At 44.2% G+C, this 21639-nt stretch overlaps 1 protein-coding gene across 3 annotated transcripts in view; it reads right to left on the bottom strand.

Annotated features, from left to right (window-relative positions):
- The window catches only part of LOC120749958 (kinesin-like protein KIF13B), a 36587-nt gene extending 15648 nt beyond the window's left edge, over nt 1-20939 (bottom strand). For 2 of the 3 annotated variants that reach the window (XM_040058004.2, XM_040058003.2), the window contains exons 1-2: nt 20821-20933; nt 9574-9667 (exon numbers count right to left, since the gene is read on the bottom strand). In XM_040058004.2, coding sequence (XP_039913938.1) covers nt 9574-9667; nt 20821-20875 — 149 coding nt within the window. In that variant the 5' untranslated portion in view covers nt 20876-20933. Of the gene's footprint in view, nt 1-817; nt 2048-9573; nt 9668-20820 lie in introns of those variants that run through there. The other variant, XR_005699892.2, reaches the window with a different exon arrangement.
- Nucleotides 20940-21639: the final 700 nt, after the last annotated feature.

The following is a 21639-nucleotide window of genomic DNA, read 5'->3' as shown; positions in this document are numbered from 1 at the left end:
GCTTGAAACAGAAGAGAGGAATCTGGAGTTCACAGTCAGATAAGGAGCATATGGTAGAGCTGAGGCAAAACTTAAATCCCCTCGTGCAGCCACCACTCTAGAGAAGTCCATCCTTCCTCTCATGATATCCTTCATGTCCATCCCTCTTCCTTTAGCCAAAAAAATAAATCACCATTACCCTGACTGCTCCCCTCCTCAAAGGAGCTCCAGCTGGATAATTAGTTATGTAAGGCAGTACATGCTTATCAAACCTTCTGCTTATCAAGGCTGCCATGAACTTTCCAGCACTAATTAAAATGTCGTTTTATTTCACACACTCCCAGAGCAGTGAATGCAGCGCTCATCCCACAGCCAGATTTATATCCTCAGAATCTGTCCTGCTCCACACAAAACTAATGGATAAAGAAACAATTTATTTTGATGCAAATTACAACCAAAGGAAGATAGTTTGGTACTTCCAAAACTGCAACAACATAAAATTTAGTGCTCCTTTCAGGAAGAGGCCAGAAACAGGCTTCCAGAGCTTCTTTCCAGGAAGGAAAAGCATTCCCAGCAGAGGGAAGGGTGCTGCCCATGCAAGAGCAGCAGATGCTGCATTCCTGCAGACCAAGCTCATGGAAAACAGAGAGCAGAAAAACCTACAAGATGCTGATTGTTGATTTCTCCTCACAGGAGGTGGAGAACAAACAGGCCTGTTGTGTTTTTCCTCATCTACTGAAATTCAAATAGGTAGAACATTGAATACTGAAGCAAGTCTTGTGCTACAGCAATTCCAATTTTCTCATTTTATTGTAACAAACACACAGAGAAACAAGTTCCTCTGCGTTCAGTAGCTTTATTTCAGACTACAGAGCTGGTGACAAAATCAGAGTAGAGTGTAAGGTAGCATCAAGTGCAACAGTGCCATCCTAAAATTAACACCACCGCAACAAAAAAGTTCAAATTACTTCAAACAGATGCACTCAAGTAACTCTAAAAACTTATTCACTCAGGACAATGACTGTAAGATACTAAGAAGTTTCTCCTTTTCTTTACTTTTCATACTAAGCCTGTATATAATTTAGGAAACAAACCCTGACAGTTTTCCTATTCTGTTTTCCAAACCCAAGGAAATTAGAAGGTTGTATGCGGTATTATCTGCCTGTGCCTTCCAGCTGACCATACAATCACTGATAATATGACGAGGCATCATCCACCTTCTTAGGAGAACATCAAACCCTGTCCTGCCAAAACAGCTCAACCCTGAACATTCAGATTATTTTATTTCAAATCAGCCTGGGGGATGCATCTACACCATCAAAATGACTGCAACGGAAATTGTGAGAGCTGTAAAGCATAAAGTTACCCTAGTTATTACTAATCAATCATGTTGGAGAGTGGGAAATATATTCTCTTGCATCTCTTTCTGATCTCATTATATTAATCTGAGATCAAGATTTTGGAGTTCAAACTCAAACATGCCCAAAACAAAATTGGTTGAGCATAAAAACAGTGATATATAGAGACAGACAGAGGGAGAGAGACTCCTCTTAAAATAAAAGAATTTGTCTGTTTTGTAGATTTAACAAGCCAAGAGAACAATTAAAACAACATCACAATTAAAACTTCCTTGAAGCTTCAACAACCTGTTACTGAGAGCTTCAGACACAGGCAGGCTCAAAAACCAAAGCTGTTGAGACAGTTCCCTCAAAATTGCCATAAATGGTTCAATAAAAGCTAAATTCCACTCAAATATTAAAGACATTCATTCTAATAGCTTCAGCATGGCACCAAGAGGGGTTTTGGTTTTGTTTTGTGGCTGCGTTGAGGTTTCTTTGAGAAAACGACCCAGCTCTGGGAAGTGGCCCCTACTGCTGGGTACCACTGTGGGAACGTTACTTTCTGTTTGCAGCAGAAGTCAACTCATCGGAGACATCCCAGTCAAAAGCCTTTGCCAGCTCTAGAAGAGTTTTCCGGAAGGTTTGGATGCTGAGCAGTTACCACCACCAACCTCCAAACGCTGTCTGCAGGCAGGTCAATAATCCCACGAGTGCTTCAGAACCTGCAGCTGGATTGCACAGCAAAACCCTTCCATTTAGTGAAGAATTAAAGTACTTTACAAATGTTTTGGGTTTCAAGGAGAAAAAGCATCAGAGATTAAGAATCAACAAAGCACAAGCTGAGGGTTGCACTTCAGATCATGACGTGACACAAATGAATTTTTTCATCTATTTGCTCTTTCCCTCAAATGCAGCAGGTTATCACCAACTTGGCCAAATGAGCAACAGGATCAAAAAAGGCCTCTTTGATGTTCATCCAAGGAATATGAGGGGGCCAAGGATGACCCCAGCAGTGACATGGCCACCCAGTTCTCACTTCAGGAGGATATGACTCATGTTAAAGCAGTTTTCACTCGCCACAGGGGCACAAAGCTTTTAAATAACTGATAATCCTAATTAGCTATGACTACGTTTGCCATAAAAAACGTAAAATGGGCGTGGCCCAGCTGGTGGGAAGGGAATCAGCTATAGAAGAAATCATTAACACAAGTCTTACCATTTATTTACTTAAGCAATACAAAAGAGGTTACAGGACTGTTTAAAGCAGGTTGACACGCACAGGCACAGTTCAAAGCTTCTGTTTACTTTTTATCCATCACAAAAATTAATGGGGGGTTTCTGTCTCGGATTTTCATTTTTACTTCAGTCAAAGCGCGTGAGTTGGAGCAAACACTTCCTCAAAAGCACAACTTGGAAGCGCAGCAACCCCACTTCCCTCCCGCTTCTCAATTTTGCACAAGATAAGGATTTTATGTGGTGAGTCTTCAACCTCTTTGTGCAAATTATTTTCTCCCTTGTGCAGCCAAAGCCTGAGGAGCTGACGTGGCAGGGACCTGTGTGCCAGTCCTGCTGTCCCGAGGACACTTTTAATGAAATGATTTCTAGGTACTGCAGAAATGCATCACAAGTGTTTAGTCATACAATTTTTACATCAGAAGAGAACTTTGAGATAAACAGATGACTGGGAACTGGGTGCAGTCTAGCCTCAATGCACACGGAATTATGAGAAGCCCTCTAAGACCATCAAGTCCAGCCATTCTCCCAGCACTGCCCCATGTCCCCAAGTGCCACATCCACACAACTTTTAAATCCCTCCAGGGGTGGGGACTCCAGCACCTCTCTGGGCAGCCCCTTCCAATGCTTCAAATCCTCCCAATGAAGAAATCGTTCTTCATAGCCAACCTAAACCAACCCCAGCACAAGCTCAACTCCAAATTATAGGTTTAATACCACTTCCTACAAAATAAGCTTCAATACTAGGCTGAAAAAGCAATGTTTTCACCACAATTTCATTCACTTGTTTAAATTACTCAGTCAATTTTAAAGCAGGCTTGTTTTTCCCTTCTCTTCCAACTTCTTTAGGCTGTTCAGTAACCAATAAAATCCAGCAGAAACAACTATAATTTTACAGAAGAAGCTCATGTTTGGAATAAGTCGAGCAGGGATGCAACAGAGGCCAAGCTGGCAGTGCAGGAAAATCTCATTGTGCTGTTTCTGCAAACATGAACTTCCTGTGAGCTGTTCTGTGCCCCCAAACCCACCAGTTTGGATGTCAAGAGGGGCAAACTTCCCTTTTTTTCTGGATGTCAGCTCTTGGCCTCAGGAATACACACGTACTCCCTGCCTCCCCAGCTTCCTGGAACATTGCTGTGCATGAAAACAGTGCACAGATCTGTTCCCTGGATGACAATGCTGAGCCAACATTAACACAGAAATTTCATTCTCAGAATTTTATGCACCAGTGTGATACCTCAGCCAGGGGAGCCGTTCCTGCTTAATGCAACTCTGTGTGCCTTCCACACATCCCAATCTGAATTTTCCCCACCCGCAGCAGTTTATACAGAATTAATATAATGCCAGGAAAGATATGGAGAAGCAAAGGCACACAAATTAGCTTTCACCCATCCCCAAAGACAATAATATTTCTCCCTTTAAACTGCTTTGCTGTCAAATAGCAACCGTACCACAGCATGCAAATGGTTCAGCGAGCCCAATATTCCATTTCTGGTGGTGCCCAACAGCTGAGCCTCCTCAGCCAAATGCAGGAACAGCTGGGGACACAGATGCCTGAGATGAGACAGCTCTCCAAGTGGTTCTTGCCTACCATCAGGCAGGATCCGGGGTGATTTTCAAGAAAATGTGGGCATTTTTCCAGTACTATCTACCAGTAATTGTCTGTTTTCTTGGGAGTGTGGAGTCCCGCAGATTAGTTCCATAAATAGCAATGCCTTCATACATCTGCCTCCTTTCCTGACCATGCGTGCCCTTTCCTAGGGTGGAGGTGAAGTCTGCACCCCAACGTGCTCCTGCTGCCACGAGTTATTTTTTAAAAGTCAATTTTTCCTGGGTGCTCCTACCAGCCAACTATTCCAATTCATATATATATATATCTACATATTTAAGAACATCTATATAGTCCTGTCAGCATCTCCTCTCTAGGCATCTCGACTCTGTGAGTGAGGCAAATGGATGTTTGTGCGCAAAAAGTGAAAACTATAGAACAGGGGTAAACAGGACCATGATGTGCTCAATTTTTGCCGATTTTTCTTTAACTGGGATTTTTGATTATCATTCCACATATATTCCTTGTATAGCCCACTGAAATATGTGATATATATACTTTGTCACATCACAGGGGTGTTTTTTATTTAGAATTGCTTTTCCACTCAACGCACATTTACCCCAATGCCAACAACACTCCCTTACCTAAAATTTTTGCACAAGAAACCCATTTACGTACAGTTCTGCCACCTCACCGCTCAGGCACTTCCACACTGAAATTATCATTTCCCACTACCCTCGAGGGAGCTCGAGGTCTCTAACACTCCCCACAGCAAGAGCTGCTCAGTCACGACTTATTTCCAGCTTTCAGCAGCTTGAAGGGGAGTTCTGGAGTCACGCTAAGGAGTCACCCACACACCCCAGGCAGGTGAAAGGCGGCTTCACCTTGCTCTGGGCAGACCCAACGTTGTGTAACTGCTCAGGCTGTGCCAAGCAGGAGCTTATCCTGCCTCCCCACACGCTCCCGGCTGACAGAGAGCACAGGGAGCTTGTGTGGGCTTGCAAGAACGCCCCATTCCAGTTTTTAGCAAGCAATCTGTTTGTTTTTAAATTCAAAGTCACGTGTGCTTGTTGCCATTCCTCTGCTTCGTGCTTAACCCTTCAAAAAGAGCGAACTAACACTTCTTATTCCTTGAGACTCTAATTCTTGTTTTCTGGTAGCAGTCTCAATATCTAAATCATTGCCAGGATTCTGTCTGAATTGGCACTAATCTTCATTTCTTCAAGAGGATTAAAAGCTTCTTCAGCTTTGTAAGAAGAAAGAAACTTCAGTCCAAAGACAGACTCAGGAAAGCTTTAACACGCTGGGCTGCTCATTTTAACCCAACTGCTGCCTGAAGTCCATCATCCACCTGAAATCAGCAATTTATTACCCACTTGAATCACAGTCTGGATTGGAAGGACCTTAAAGCTCATCCCCAGTCCAACCCCCTGCCATGGGCAGGGACATTTTCCAGCTCCAAGCCCCATCTCCTCACAAGCTTCTTCAGGACTGTCATATGTCTCAGAAAGAAAACAGGAATTGGAATGGCAGGAGAATCTTCTAAAAATATTCTTTCCCATGTAAAATATACTTGGGCTTCACCCAGTTCCTCATCAAAGCAGAAATCACTGAGCTCAGCTGCTGCAAGTCTACAAAAATCCTCAAGCCTAAGACAACAACAGACCACTTCTCAATTTCCAGAACTCCTTAAAAACAACCAAAATGAGTTTAAGCACTACGACTTGATGAGCAAAAAGAAACTGTGTGGGTACAGAAAGCAAACTGCTTTAAATCCAAAAATAGATACCTTAAAAGCAAATCTTTATAAAGATCCTCAATTACTGAATTATCTACTACAAAGCACTAATTATAAAGACATTACAATAGCTGAAGAGGAAAAACCCAGCCTGGTTTAACACACTTGTCAGCTCCAGTTAGCTGCACTCATTCCTTGGAAGAGTTTTTTTACCCTGTGCCAGTCTTTGGAATCTCTCTGTTCTGCAAAACAAGAGGGAAAGCAGCTAGAAACCACAAACTGCAACAAAAGTACAGTGAAGTCAGCGCTTGTTCCATTTTTAAGGATTTTTCTCTTAATAAAAAGGCTCAGAGGTGGTTTGCTGGGCAGATTTAATGAATGCTTTGCTTTTCAAATGCCACGGCTGATTCACAGGGCTGTGCCAGACTGATCCACCACTGATCTCTGAGCTCATATCAGTTACACATCAATTACAGTTATGTCTGCAAGACAGAATAAACCTCCTTTGTCTGACCCGTCAAAAAAAAAAAAAAAAAAAAAAAAAAAAAAAAAAAAAAAATCAATCTTTTTAACAGGTCTTGTATGGGAGATATAAAATTACACCACAAGCAAATTGATAGTAATAAAAAAAAAAAAGGCTACAAAGGAAGCTGGAGTAATTAGAGTCAATCTGGAGATTTTCCAAAAAATTAATTCCCATAAACATTCCAATTGTTGCCCAGGACTTATCTATTCACTTCAATCACAATGAGTTCACACCCTCTTCCAAGCCCCAGCCACCGAGTAAGAATGCTGTGAGTAATCTTTGCAGCACAGAGTAAATCCCGAGTTGATAAAGAAACTTCAGCCTCGACCTTTGCAACAGGGAGAGCAGAGCGAGCAGACAGCTCGGGAAGGCGAACAAAAGAGGGGACAAGTCATGCTAATGATATTATCCATCCACAGCGAATCCCTGGAACTTCACACATCCTCGAGGGGAGGTTCTGATTTACAGAGGTCAGCTGGGGAAATTTGTGACAGAACTCGAAGATCTGTCACAATTAATTTTCTGAGGGCAGCTAAAGAAAAGGGTGAGCATTTCCACACGCTATAATTTCGATTTTAACAACAAGAAACCACCACCCAACCAAAGCCACCCCCTCAACAGCCCAAGGTTAATAGTAAAGTCTGCCCAGCCTGGAGGTCATCCCATGGATTTTAAAATTGATCTTTTGTACGTGATCAAGTTACTGAAACCTGCACAACAACATTAAGGATTGCTCAATAAAATAACTGCTGCCTCTCTCCAGCTCAGGAAAGGTCATTTCTTGGTTAAGGAATAACAGGAGAATACCAGATTTTTTTTTTTCCAGCCATATGAAAAGAGACTTTTTTTCAAGAGTTTTATATGTATTCATTAATTCTCAAATCTCTAGAGAAATGTATAAATAATATATTCAGTTTGTAGACACAAGAGAAAGTCAGGTCCATCAGTTATCACCCAGATTTTCAAAACATTCCTTAATTCTTAATGCCAAATTTGAAACAGCTACAGATGCTTTTCTGAAGGCCTGAAAACATTTCAGTGACAATTACATGGGCACATTTTGCCCTTTGCAGCAGTCAGGTCCCACACACCTCAAGTTGGGGGATTTATTTGCTTCTCCCATCTCCCAGGCTCGGGTTCTCCCAGTGAGGATGGAAGCTGGAAAAAAAACCCGCTAAAATCCAAAAGTCATGGGTTGTTTTTCCAAATGTCACTCCCTGCCAGAGCAAGGCTGAGTCATGACAAGTGGGGATGTGACAGCACAGAATTCTATTTCTAAAATTCTTTCCCCAGTTCCTAAATTGACCCTGGCACCTCAATGAGAAATGCAGCAAAGTTCTGGAGGTTTTCAAACTTGCCCTGCTTTGCAAGCACCTAAACTGTGTATTTATAATATTAATTATTTCCCTTTTCCCTGTTTAGTTAAAAGGTTTGCCAGAATTCTTTCTGCTTGCTTGAGACACCAGAAAACTCTGAAATCCAAAGAAATTGATTCTGTAACAAAAGGTGAAGTAGTTGGTGGTGGATTTGGAAACGGAAGCAGAACCTGAGCACAAATTAAGCCCCAGACTTAGAAAAACTGCAACTACAACTAACATTTTCCTTGAGCTGATATTTAAGATTCCTCTGATGGAGCTGCAGAAGCCAAGACAATTCAGCAGCAGCCTCTCAGGGTGTAACCTGTTCCAAAAGGACCCTGTTCCAAACCCTCACCGCTCCAGCTCGTGGTTTTGGGATCAGTTGTCTCACCGTGTGCAGGCAAACCCACAGTGCAGTTAATGGGCCTCCACTTTCCCCTCTTCCATTAAATCACCCCATATAAATTTCCTGTGCTTCCTGCTTAGATTAGCAACGGCCATTTGTGAGGATGCAAATGAAGCATTCTTCGCTCCAGCGCTGGATTCTCACACTGAGCTCACCACCTTGTCTGGGACCCCAAACCACTGCCAATACAGCCCTCCCCTGCCAAGGGACACGATTTGCATGATGTGTGGCTGCCCCATGAACGTTTTTAAACACATATTAGGGACTATAAACCAGGCATTTCATTGCTGTGTTTTAGAGAAGCTACGGGTAACGTTTTTAATCCAGCTGTGGCTGACTTGGCTTCTGAGAATCTCAATTTCCTGCCATTTCTAGAGGCTCAAATCAACGCAGGGTTTTGGCAGCTGAACAATGCACATGTTCCTGGAGGAGAAGGATATTGATACAAACAAAAACATTCCCCCCCACCCCCACAGCCTGTTGGGTCTTAAGTAACTTATTAAAGCTCCAGTCCCACTGTCTGTAATATATCTTTCAGCTAATGACAATGGAAGGTAAATATTGCATTTGATGATCTCTGTGCTTGTCCATTTACTACCACTTGGGTTTGGGGAGCTGAAATTATCTGAGATCAGTTAATGAATACTGACCCCTGATAGACAGCTCAGCATCACATGAAAATTTAACCAAAGCTTTTCTCTGTGTTTAACTGAAATTTTCTCCTGTTACCCTTAAGACCTCTTCCTTTTCCAACCCCAGAAAACAGATGATTGACTGCAGACATCCAGCAACAGGTTTTGCCTTTTCCTGCCCCGTTATTTTGTTTCATGCACGTATTTTTTCGTTTCCTCCCCTTGCATCAAGCAATAAATTAAGTAGTCACAAGCTTAACTCTATCGCTTACTACATGACTTTTCAGTTTCACAGTAATTTAACAGATTAAACCAACACAAATAACCAACACAAACCGGTCCCTACCCTCAGCCACTTCCCCACGGATTTTTGATGCATGGAAGGCCCCAGTGTCAAGAAACTCCTAGAGCTACATCTCTCCAGAACGTTCCCATTCACCTTCTCACACCATGACCCATTATAATAAAACTGTGAAAATTAATTTCATTCCAAAATGACAGACTGCGCTCCGCTCAAATTGTTCTGCAGATTTAAATTTCTCCTGTCCCATAGCAGCACATGAGAAAAAAATGAATGTTCATGGACTCGTTAACCACTAACACATTGTTGGGAGCAGGAAGAAAATGCACAAGGTTTTCAAAGCAACTTCCCAGCGTGGTAAAAATCAGCCTTATTTTATGGATGATGGCAATTACATTGCAGAAAGTATATAATTTTTTAACTAAAAGCCTTCTATCAAGGCCTACATTTCCTAGTTGTTAGACTCATATTTAATTTATGCGACCCGACCTTCCCAATTCAAAAATCTTACCTGGCATCTCCTTTTGAAAGGTTGGTGTTTACGGGGTGAAGAATAACCTTGTTTGCATCCACATCCACCACACATTTTGTATGCAGATCAAGCTCTATAAAGAAATGAGAGTGTGTCAAGTGCTGCTCCTAAAGCAGTGGGATTATATACACCATTACTTCCTCCAGACACCAAATTTATTCATGCAGTCTGACAGCCACCCATCAGCCAGAGAATAGAAACAGGACCTTTGCCAAATTCCACTTCTAGGGATATTCTGACGGGATGGATCCTGTCCAGCTTTAAAGCAAGCACTCCTTTCAAAGCAAGAAAAAGCGTTTGGGTTTCACTGAAGGGCAATCGGCACACACGAGTGTGAAGTATGAAATTTCTTCTGGGGGAAAAGAACCATTTAGGCTTGGTACCACTTTGACAGCTCTCCTTATTGCTCCCTCAATGCCTCACGGGCTCGCGGGGAAAGCTGGCCCTGCCATCTGCAGCACATTTTCCCCGGCCACTGCTGTGATACTGTGCCAGCTGTCAGTCCTGGGGCACCTGCTCGCAGAAATTCAAGTCCCATCAAAAATAATTTAGGTGCAAGCACGTAGAAAAGGGCTTGTCCTTCCCCCACAGGCTCCCGGCAAGTCCAGCTCTCCCAAGTGACGCTGAGCAGCGGGATGTGGACTATGAGTAATGAGGATATTTGGAGTGTGTGAGAATTCTCGGCCGTAGAGGCGGGGAAAGCAAAATAAAAGCTTCAGATAACACTGACAGCAGTCCAAGGTATCCACCCAGTGACAAATGGAGTTAGGTATGGGATAAAGCACACAGCCTGCACCCAAAGTCACTGCTACAGGACGTGGGGCCTGGACACAACTCCCTGCATGGTGACACTGATCCTGGAAAGTGTTCCCAAGAGCTGATTCCAATGGCCAAGACACACTGTTCACACCCAAAGTCTCTGATACAAACACCCAGGATGTGGAGCCTGGTCACAAACATGTCCCTGCACAGTGACACTGACCCTGGAAAGGGCTCCCAAATACTGAGTCCAATGGCCATGACACACTGTTCACACCCAAAGTCTCTGATACAAACACCCAGGACACAAACATGTCCCTGCACAGTGACACTGACCCTGGAAAGTGCTCCCAAGAGCTGATTCCAATGGCCATGACACACTGTTCACACCCAAAATCACTGATACAAACACCCAGGATGTGGAGCCTGGTCACAAACATGTCCCTGCACAGTGACACTGACCCTGGAAAGTGCTCCCAAGAGCTGATTCCAATGGCCATGACACACTGTTCACACCCAAAATCACTGATACAAACACCCAGGATGTGGAGCCTGGTCACAAACGTGTCCCTGCACAGTGACACTGACCCTGGAAAGGGCTCCCAAGAGCTGATTCCAATGGCCATGACACACTGTTCACACCCAAAGTCTCTGATACAAACACCCAGGATGTGGAGCCTGGTCACAAACATGTCCCTGCACAGTGACACTGACCCTGGAAAGGGCTCCCAAGAGCTGATTCCAGTGGCCATGACATACTGTTCACACCCAAAGTCTCTGATACAAACACCCAGGACACAAAGGTGTCCCTGCACAGTGACACTGACCCTGGAAAGGGCTCCCAAATGTTGATTCCAATGGCCATGACACACTGTTCACACCCTCCCACGCCGGGATGACAAGGGGCTACACTGAATAACCTCCACACAGGGCTCAGCACCTCAGCTGAATCACCCAAATACGCTGTGTCTAATTATGTTAATTATAATCCTCATCCTCCTTCATCTCTGCTCATTCCTCCTCAGTCACCTGTACTTGCTCTTTCACCTCACAGCACCTTATAAACTCAGTCTGGAAATCTCTCAGGCAGAGACCACAGGTCTTATTGCACAGCTTCTTGCAGACTTCTCTCTCCTGACGCAATAAGAGGGAGCTTCTTCCACGAACGCTTTTTGGCAAGAAATGTTACAGCCTTTTGTGACCTGACACGCAGCAAAGAAAGCCAAAGTTCGAGATCACTGGCCAAAGCAAGCAGTCACATGAAACTGAAATTCTCCTGAACAAAACTGCTCCTCTGTTATTACAATGCTTCTGCAGGAGGAAGAGCCAGACGAGTTCCAGAAGCCAGTGTTTATTTTAATTTCTTCCCACACCCTGAAAGCCAATTTACCTATCATTAATATGCAACACATGCTTGCTCAGATGAAACCACGTTCTTCGTGCATCCCATATCCGACAGGGCACTTTATCTTGGTCTGGCTGGTTAGTGATTAACGCTCTGTATTGCAGTGACCTGCTTTTCCCAGCTCCCGAGGAAGGGTTTTACCTGCCTCATGCAAAGCATAAGGTCTGCAAGCAGCATGGTTTCTGCCACGTTTTTTAGTGCAGCTTTTGAGAGAGAACGCCCATGGCAGGCTCTGCAGCCATGACTGCCCAGTGAACTCCATCTTACCAGTGTTCATTAAACCATTTGTGACATGCCCTTAAGAAAGCACACAGGCAGGATAAGAGGCTTCCTTAAAGTCAAACGTCCTCGCAAGAAAAAAAGGTTGAAAGCCAATCTGTCCTGTGCAACGCATCTTGTTTGATTATCACCCTCACACAGGTAATGTTAAAACCCCTCACCTTGGTGTGCTGCACCGTTTTGGAAGATGTGGTGAGCCAAACTAGCAGCTATTTCCTAAGAGAAGTTCCAGTCCTTCCCTCCTGTGCCTGCTGCTCACCTTCTCCCACTACTGTGCTCAGCACATCCTCTGTAAGTCATCTCAAGTTACTCCAAGAGCAGAAAACCACCCAACATGGAAAAATGGATGTATCCAAACCCTATGGAAAGCTCCATCAGCCCACTGAAAGCTTGGCAATACAAACAGGTGGGGAGACCTGTGCAGAGAGAAGAGAGGAGCTGGGAGAGATCTTGTCCCAGCGGAGATGAACTGCTCCACCAGTTTAGGGTGTCCCATGAAACAAACCCCTAAGAAACAGACATATTCAGCCTCTAAGATGGGTCTGGATCCAGACATCCTTAAGGCTGCTTATCCCAGTTACCTTAGCCAAAGGCTCACATGGAAACTCTCCTTTCAGCTGAAGAAACAGTTTAAATCCTGTTTGAACACCGCATCACTCACTCTCTTTAAATTCTGGTTCCATTACATCCTTTGGCAGATTTCTGAATTCTTTAATGCTTCCGGCACACACAGAGATGAATCTTACATTAGCCACAACTGAAACTTATATCATCATCATTTCCACCTCATTAAGTTTTTAATATCATTAAAGCAGGTTGGCCTTATAGTCAAATTATTTGCCTGCTCTGTTGGATATGATCACACATGGACTCCACCCTTACTTTTACTAGTTTCAGTGTCTCCCAGGTGAGCTGGGTACTTGCTGCTCCTGAACAACAAGCAAAATTGGGATGCACCAAGATAAGATCGTAAGGATGCACATCTAAACACCCCAATTAATTCCTCCTGTAGTAAGGAGTCAGTTGTCAAAGTTTGGTACGATTTTTTTCAACTATTCAGGTGCAGTTTCTTCAGGCAGCATGAAATTCAGAAATTGAAGCTGAAATTAAAAGGTGACAGAAGCAGCTCACTGTCAAACTTTGGAAATTTATCCCAAATTTTGCACCTCAAACAAAAGGACAACCTTGCCCATTATTATTGTTAACCTGCTTCTCCCTTCAGTCATTAACGAGCAAACACAATCAACTACTCATTTGCCTCATAAATCAAGAAACAAATCAGCTAATTCCTCTTTGAAGAATTAAAACTCAAACTTTTCAACATCAAGAACCATTTACTGCAGAGAATGAAAATCTCTTTCACAGCTTCAGATTAAGAGAGCTGTGACATCCATAATAAAAGGGTAACACGTATCTGAGTCATATCTCCACATTTACATTTCACAGCTGTAGAAGTGTTAAGCAAAGCTGGGCTGAGTGCAAGTATAATTGTTAAGTGTTGTGTCCAAGCTGCTCACAGAGAGTTCCTTGGAAGAGTTTTTGTTTCACTTGTGAAACTGAAATGTGGGGGTTGAAGAAAGCCCCTCTCCTTCCCCTTTCCCTTGATTTTTGAACTCCTCACGAGACTTTTCTAAAACTGGGATTCAGTATAAATCAGAGCTGAAACCACACTTGTTTAAATCCCAAACTACTACTACACCTTTGATAAAAGCATTGTGGGTGTTTTAAACATAATTCACTCCCCATATACACTTTGGGCTTTTTCACTGAGAAATTCAATGAGTTTCAAACAGGGTGGAAAAGTCAGCAAGCAAGAAAGAGCTGGAAAAGCAAACCCAGGAGCAGCCTGGCACTGCAAAGGACGCTGGATTCAGCAGGCACTGGCCCATTCCCACCACAGGTAAGAATTTCCAATCCCTCTGTACCAGCAGTCACGTGTCTGGTAATCATAAACTCACCACAGCAGATTTCCCACAACAGAGTTAGGAAATACTGGCAAAGGTGCCACTTGAAATTGTACTAATCAGGTTTGGGGCAGAGACAAGGAACGTGTGTGAATCCTGGAGGAAGGGGAGAGAGGTGTTTTGGAAAATGGTGGATGTTTTCACCTCTGGGAAATATCTGTCTGTACTTAGGGATCAGGCAGGGAACTGTTTTCGTGGACTCTCTGTAACTACTGACAACAGAGCTTGGATAATCTTGTACCCAACTCTAGAGGCTGCCTCGAGAGGCACAACAAAAACACCTGAACCTGGTGACAATGCAGCTTCCTCAGCCACGACCCTAAAAACCATCCCACTTCAGGTCACTGCATTTCAGACCCAAACAAAACAATCCTAAGAGATGGCTTTTGCAGGGCAGCTTGAAATGATCTTAAAATGAACAATGATAAAGCAAATAAGGGGGGGTGAAAGATTTTAAACTCATGGTTGGGAGGGGCATGGCATAAGAGCTTTTAGTACCACAGCCAGGGTAGACGAAAGGTCTGTTACAAATTATGTGACCCTCCATATTTTCCACCTTACATTCCCTTTTTTTTTTTTCACACTGTATAAGATGGCAGCAGCTTTCCAGAGCCTAAAAGTGCTACAAGAGAGCTGGAGAGGGACTTGGGACAAGGGATGGAGAGATAGGACACAGGGAATGGCTCCCCACTGCCAGAGGGCAGGGATGGATGGGATATTAGAAAGGAATTCCTGACTGGGAGGGTGCTGAGGCCCTGGCACAGGGTGCCCAGAGAAGCCGTGGCTGCCCCTGGATCCCTGGAAGTGTCCAAGGCCAGGCTGGATGGGACTTGGAACAACCTGGGATGGTGGAAGGTGTCTCAGCCCATGGCCGAGGGTGAAATGAGATGACCTTTAAGGATGCAACCCAAACCATTCCATGATTCTATGAACTAAGGGAAAGCACTTCCCAATTAATCAAGAGCTTTGATTTCCATATAAGTTTTTCCATTAGAGCTCAATTTAAGAAATTAGTTTATGAAGGTTGACAATTTTCCAGCCGTTTCAGATACCATTTGATCCTGAACTCCACTGAAACAGAGCCACGAACCTGGTGTTACAAGAAAGGTCAAATAAAAGTTGTCTTAGCTTTCCCCTGGTCCCACCACCAGATTTAAGGCAGCTGTACCTTCAGTGACACCCCAGGAGATGGGCTTCAAGCTCTACAGAGTCACTGGGAACCAGAACAACCGACCTTTCCACAAAAGCTGGAAAAGCCAACTGCAGTATAACAAATAAAATGTGAAAGGTTTAAACTGCCTCTCCTAAGCTCATAAGCCAAAATTGGCCCCAAATACAAAAGCCCAAATAATCTCCTGTGAAGACAGACGATAGAAATTTTACATTTTAAATTGCCAGTAGATTTTCAGGAGATTAACATTCCCTTGGAGGTTAGACCTGGAATGTTGTGGCCTGAGCCATCAAGTTGCATTGGATAAGAAATTACAATTGGTTTCTTGTACCTTTCTTGGTCTGGAAAAGCAAATGGCAAAACCACTGAGAAATGTTTAAACAGTAACTGAAAATATTTGTTTATCACACAAAACAACTAAAAAAAAAATAAGAGGCTGTTTGGGGTTTTCTGTTGTTTTTTTTGTTTGAAAAAGAAATGCCAAAGCCAGTTCAAAGACAACAAGTCCTCAAGTTTCCCTGCCAATATTTGTCTCCCAAGAGTGACTTTTCTCTTTGCCCTTTGCTACATAGGAGCCAACACAAATAAAGGCAAAACTAACTGAGGAGATGAGTGAATGTGAAAATAACTTCCATCTACATGATAATGCTGAGGGCTTATATGGAAAAAAGAGTGCAAAAGCACTTTTAGGGAACTGATTGCAAGACACAGCGGTAAATTCTGACAAAAATATAGTAATTCACTTGTACTTTACGTTTACCAACACGAAGGCACCTTTCAAGCTTCTCCTGTTATATGAACTGCTCAAATGCAAGTCATGAAATTTTCAGCTTGCAGCAATTACAGATCATTAAATATGTACGAGTGCATCTGGAAGGGCACACGATGCTACCAAAGCTCGTCCATGAGGTCTGGAAAGTCAACTCAAACTCACGAGCACATGGAACACACAAGGTGCCCTCTCGCGTTAATTCCGTGTTGTCCAAACGCTAAAACACATGTTCTATCCTCTGCTGCTCCATTTTTCTGCAAGGAAAGAGCTTCCCAAACAGCTTTAGTGAGGTCACTTCATGTACCTGGACATGGACCCTGCTCACAGCCAGCTCTGCTGCTGCAAACACCCCTGGGTTCATTTGGACTGAGTAAATAAATCAGTGTGGGGACTCTGGTGAGCTCCCAGGAAGTCCAACACTGCGCAGTTAACAGGCATGAAAGCTTTGCTCTGGCACCAAGCACCCGAAAGCCAAGGCAGAGCTACTCCAGGTGTATCTGATCTTCGGGAGGAGCAGCCAACCTGAAACCAGAGCAGCAAGGGAACCTCCCCCTGCACTTGGAGCTCAAAGGTGCAATTAGCACTAAAATTCCTTTGTGGCATCCACCTTGGATGTCTGGGAGTCTCTGGCTGTGGCGAGTAAGGCTGTAGCACCTCAGGAGCTCTTAAAACACAATTGCCTCACAAGATGAAACATTAACTCCGCATCCTTTACCCGTTTGGCACCTCTGCCTCAAGGTTAATCCTGCTTGTAGCCCAAACACTATTTTATAGCTTATCAACCATCACCAGGAAATATTCCAAACTCCAGGCACTCGTGCATGACAAGGATAATGGTGAAGGAAAGCCTTGTGGTTTGCACATTCCCATCAGGATACAACAGGTGCCATTTCACGCCCTCTAATACTGTAATTAATCTTATAAACCCGCTTGCACAAATGCCAATTTATAGATAAATTGTCTCTGTTGTAATTTCCGTGTGAAAACAAACAAACGAGAGCATAGGAACAACCCCCACCTCCTCACCTGAAACCCCAAAAACATTTCAAGTGGCTGGGAATCTCCTCCAAGAAGAGTAGGAGGACATAAAATTACCACCTCACACAGTGATCAGAAGCTTGTACAGATACAGAAAGCAATTCCTTCCTCACAAGCACTGGAAACAGAATCTTTAGCATCAAAGCACGAGAAGATCCCTGTTTGATAGTCTGGATAAATATACATATCAATATAACAGATACCTGAATGCGTATTTACAGGCAATCCAGGTATTTAAAGTGGAGCTGCAGGTCTTACACTACAGGTCTAGAACAGTTTAATCCAGATATTTAAACTGGAGCTTCAACTCTTACACTACAGTCCTATAACAGTTTAATCTGGCAGCATTGCCAGAATACAGGCAGTTGCTTTCCTGCCTTTCTTGTTCAAAAAGTATTGACCCGAGTGAGATGCAGCAGTTTGGACTGGCTTAAGTGTCATCAGCCATATCCTTGAGCATAAGTCAGGTTCTTTTAAAACAGAACAGCTTTTATCAGCATTATTTAACATGACACTGAACTGATTCAAATGCACGAGGAAACACAATGAATTAATATACTTATGTACTGCCTGTACCCAAACATCACCTGAAAACAAAGCACTCGCTCAGGAAAATCTTAATTAAAAAGCCTTCAGCTGTCATTTGCTTTGCTTCATGGTACAGCTTGAGAATTGTATTTACCTGAAATATGATGAATATCTGCCAAGAGAAGTCAAACATGACACTCATAAAAGGAAATCCACTGCAACTCTTAAATAAAACAGCAAAAGAACTTCCTGATTGTTATCAAACCCCCGTTTGAATAACACAGTGCACTGGGAAATACTTTAGTGAATTACAGAGCCAAGAAAATAAAAGACCAAGAGCCTTATCTAACAAAGCAGTACTGAATTATTTAATTCATAAAAGCCTGTTAATCGAGATCTCAGTTTGCAAAGTAGAAGGGATGTAAAAAAGGATGCCTCAGTTGCCACCCAGGAGAGCCTCCAACTTCAGACGTGGCACTGCAAATGTGTGGACACAGCAGCATTTTTATAAAAGCAAAGCTTCCACACAGGCTTGGTAGGATTGAGGTCTAATTTGAAGCAAGATGCAAAATAAAGTAGCCCAGATGCAAAAAAAAAAAAAAACCCAAACCCAAGTACAATTAGAAATGCTTTCCCTCACTAAAACTTAGTGCTGTAAACTGAGTTTATGGATGACCACTCTGCATGAGAATGAAGCAGGACCCTCAATCCAAACACCTTGAAATGTGAGTGCTATAAATAACCAATTATTTGATACACAAATCCCTTCCACATGCAGCCAAGGAACCCATTATACTTTTATGAGCTGTAAAAACTCCTAACAGTTAAGCACACCACTTTTATTAACCTAATAAACCGTTGCCTTAAGAAATTCATAACTCAAACACCAAAGACAACCACCACCACCACAAGTAAATACTGAGGATATTTCAAAGCTTAACTTTCCACAGTCTCAGCCATCTGACAGGTCTGCAATGTTAAGCCCTTCGGTGCAGAGGGAAGGAAAGAACATTACTCGTGATCCTGAAGAAAACAAATACTTGCTTCAGGTCCAAAGCCTGTGAACTCCATACAAATACTGCTCAGAACAATATGTGTATGAAAGAGCTTCCAGGAAAGCTGCCTCTTGCCTCAAAGCTTAATAAAAAATAGCAAGGCCACAGAAGTCTTTACAAATGGATGACTCTTCAGAAAATCAGTTGCACAAATGCTTAAATTTAACATTAAATAAGTAAGAAAAGTTGTAGCCTTGGTATCACTGCTTGTTTCTATAAATGCTAAGTGCATCAGAAATACCATAGGGAGGTATCATCTGTTTACACCTGACCAAAACACCTGGACTGCGACAAATAATCTGCTGGGAAAAAAACACTTTGAGGACATTCTGTTTGAGGGAGAAAAAGACAGGAATCTTCTAGGCTAGATTTAAACGGATTTAGGCATCACTCACAAATAACAGGATGTTTAATAGCCGCAAACTGCCAGGAGCGAGGGATTCAGGCTCCCCTTCTCTCTGATGAGCATCAAGGACTGATACTCCAATGTCCCTCACTCCAGAACAAGCCTCCTGACAGGAGTCATCCTCTCCATAACATTTTTTAAGTTTATACAGAATAAAAGACAAACAGGAGTTGGACTTGTGGGTCCCGTCCAACTCAGGATATTCTGTGAAAGAAAGCAACAAGATACAATCTAGATTTCCTCTAGATTACTTTACTTCCCCCTGTGCTTCCCCACAGATCCTGGCTGGAAAGGGACACATGGAGGAACTCGGGGCTGAACAAGCGTAGGATACATGTGGGAGGGAAAAGTGCATTAGTCACCCCCGGAGACTCCAAACTTCACTGATCAATGCCCTGTGCAACCTCATCTCATCTGATGTGCTCCAGAGGTCCCTTCCAGCCTGAATTCTTGTCTAATCCCAGGGGTGAGGAACACCAAGCAGTCAGGAGACGTCTGGGGCACAGCCAAGGAAATGACCTATGTCAGGAAAGGGACATGAGCAAGAGGAAAGCCCAAATCTGTCACTGACACCAGGCACCACCTTTCAGCTCCTCTCCCAGCTCCTCCACACTGACACTCCATCCCTTCCAACCAATTCTCTGTAAGGATGGATCCTCCTCACTTTTTGAGAGCTGGCACCTGAAGTTTAACAAAAGGCAGCTTTTGGTCAAAATATCCTCAATTTCCCTAAACCATCAGACTGGACATCAACTCCATCTTTTGCTCCGGAAGTGGGACTCAGGAGCTCTCTAAGCAAAAATCCCCCTGCTGACGTTTTACAGGTGTAGAATCGCTGTATTTAATACTTTAACACTTTTTTTCTAATGGAAAAGAATTAAAAAATACTGTATGTAAGATCATGTAGACAATAAAGGGCTTCCCCTCTCCCTCCTTTTTTTCCTTCAACTACTAAACCGACTTCACTGGATTCCCTTTCCCCAAAAGGAATTATTGGCATACCCCTGTGAGACCGTGGGATTAAAAAAAAAAAAAAAAAAAAAAAAAAAAAAAAAAAAAAAGCCACTCTACACTTTCTTGGATTTCTGCCTTCTTCACCTTCCCATTCGTTGGCTGAAGCTGCCTTTTCATACTCACTTCCTCATCATCCAGAGCAAGTTTTTCTAATTAAGACAAGCAATAAACATTTAAACAGCTGCCCAGACCACGGTCTGATTAACATAACCCTTAGGCAAGTTTCGTTGAGGGAGGGAAAAAAAAAAAACCCAAAAAACCAACAACCACCCCAAACCAACAACAACAAAAATTCTCTTGTCAATTCTCGCTTCCTCTTCTGTATTTTCTTGCTTGTTTTTTGTCCTCGTGTCGCTGTCATCTGGTTAACAGCGTCCCACTCAAGCACCGAGGGCTGGAGGGCAGCGGCGTGAACTCGCACAGGGCAAAACGCAGAAAAAGCAGCGTTTTCCACCAAAACCGCAAAGCAGGAAGAAGGAAGCGCTCTCCCAGCAGGAACCGGCTGTAAAGCAGGTGCAAGAGGTGTGGAGAGGGCTGTTCCCCGGGGGAGCAGGCAAGGCAAAATAAAGCCATAAACCCAGGCAGGTTTAGGAAAAGGGATATCGGGAGATGGGGGTGAGCACGGCGCGGCTGCGGCCACACACCCGCCTGTGCCTCTCCGGGCTGTGCTGATTCCTGGTAAGTGATTAAGCACACACGGACACGCACCGGTTCACCCGCACTGGGGCACACCTGTCCCGACGGACACCTGTCCCCAAGGACCGGCACCCCCGGCCCGCGCAGCTCCCGGGAAGGACAGGGGAGGGGGATGCTGAGGAAGAAGTGGGAGTCTCACCTCGCCGGTTCATGGGGCGGACACGCACCGCCACCTTCACTTTGGAGTCCCCCATCCTGCCGATCCAGCCTTCCCGGCTCCCTCGTCCCTGCCCGGCTTCCGTCTGCCGAGGGAGAGCCGGAGAGGGGAGGAGCGCCGAGGAGGGAGGCGCCGCGCCGGGCCAATGCCGGCTGGACTACAATTCCCAGCGTGCATCGCGCACCGCCACGCCCCCTCAGCTCCCGGCGGGCCGCCGCGGTGCGCGCTGGGAGATGTAGTCCTTCCCGCCGCTCCCGGCCTTCTGACGAAGCCGGCCGGCTGAATCACGGAATTAATTAGTGTGGAAAAGACCTCCGGGATCATCGAGTCCAACCTGTGGTTCATCACTACCTTGTCACCAGCCCAGAGCACTGAGTGCCATGTCCAGGTGATCCTGGACACCTCCAGGGATGGGGACTCCAAGCCTCCCTGGGCAGCCCCTTCCAATGTCTAAGCACAGAATCACAGAACTGGTCAATTTAAAGGTGACCACAACGGGTCATCTGGTCCAACCCCTCTGCTCCAGCAGGGTCATCCCAGAACACATGGCACAGGGTTGCATCCAGACAGTCCCGGAATATCTCCAGTGGGGGAAACTCCACACCCTTTCTGGTTGACCTGTTTCAGTGCTTGGTCACTGCACAGAAAAGAAGCTCTTCCTCGTGTTCAGGTGGAACTTCCTGGGCACCAGTTTTTCTGTGGAGAAATTCTTCCTAATGACCAACCTAATGACCAGCCTGGCACAGCTTGAGGCCATTTCCTCTCCTCCTGCCCCTGTTCCCTGGGAGCAGAGCCTGACCC

This window comes from Hirundo rustica, chromosome 3, assembly GCF_015227805.2.
Source record: "Hirundo rustica isolate bHirRus1 chromosome 3, bHirRus1.pri.v3, whole genome shotgun sequence".
Lineage (NCBI taxonomy): Eukaryota > Metazoa > Chordata > Aves > Passeriformes > Hirundinidae > Hirundo > Hirundo rustica.
The sequence above is the reverse complement of the archived record's forward strand: the minus strand, read 5'-3'. Positions and strand labels throughout refer to the sequence as shown.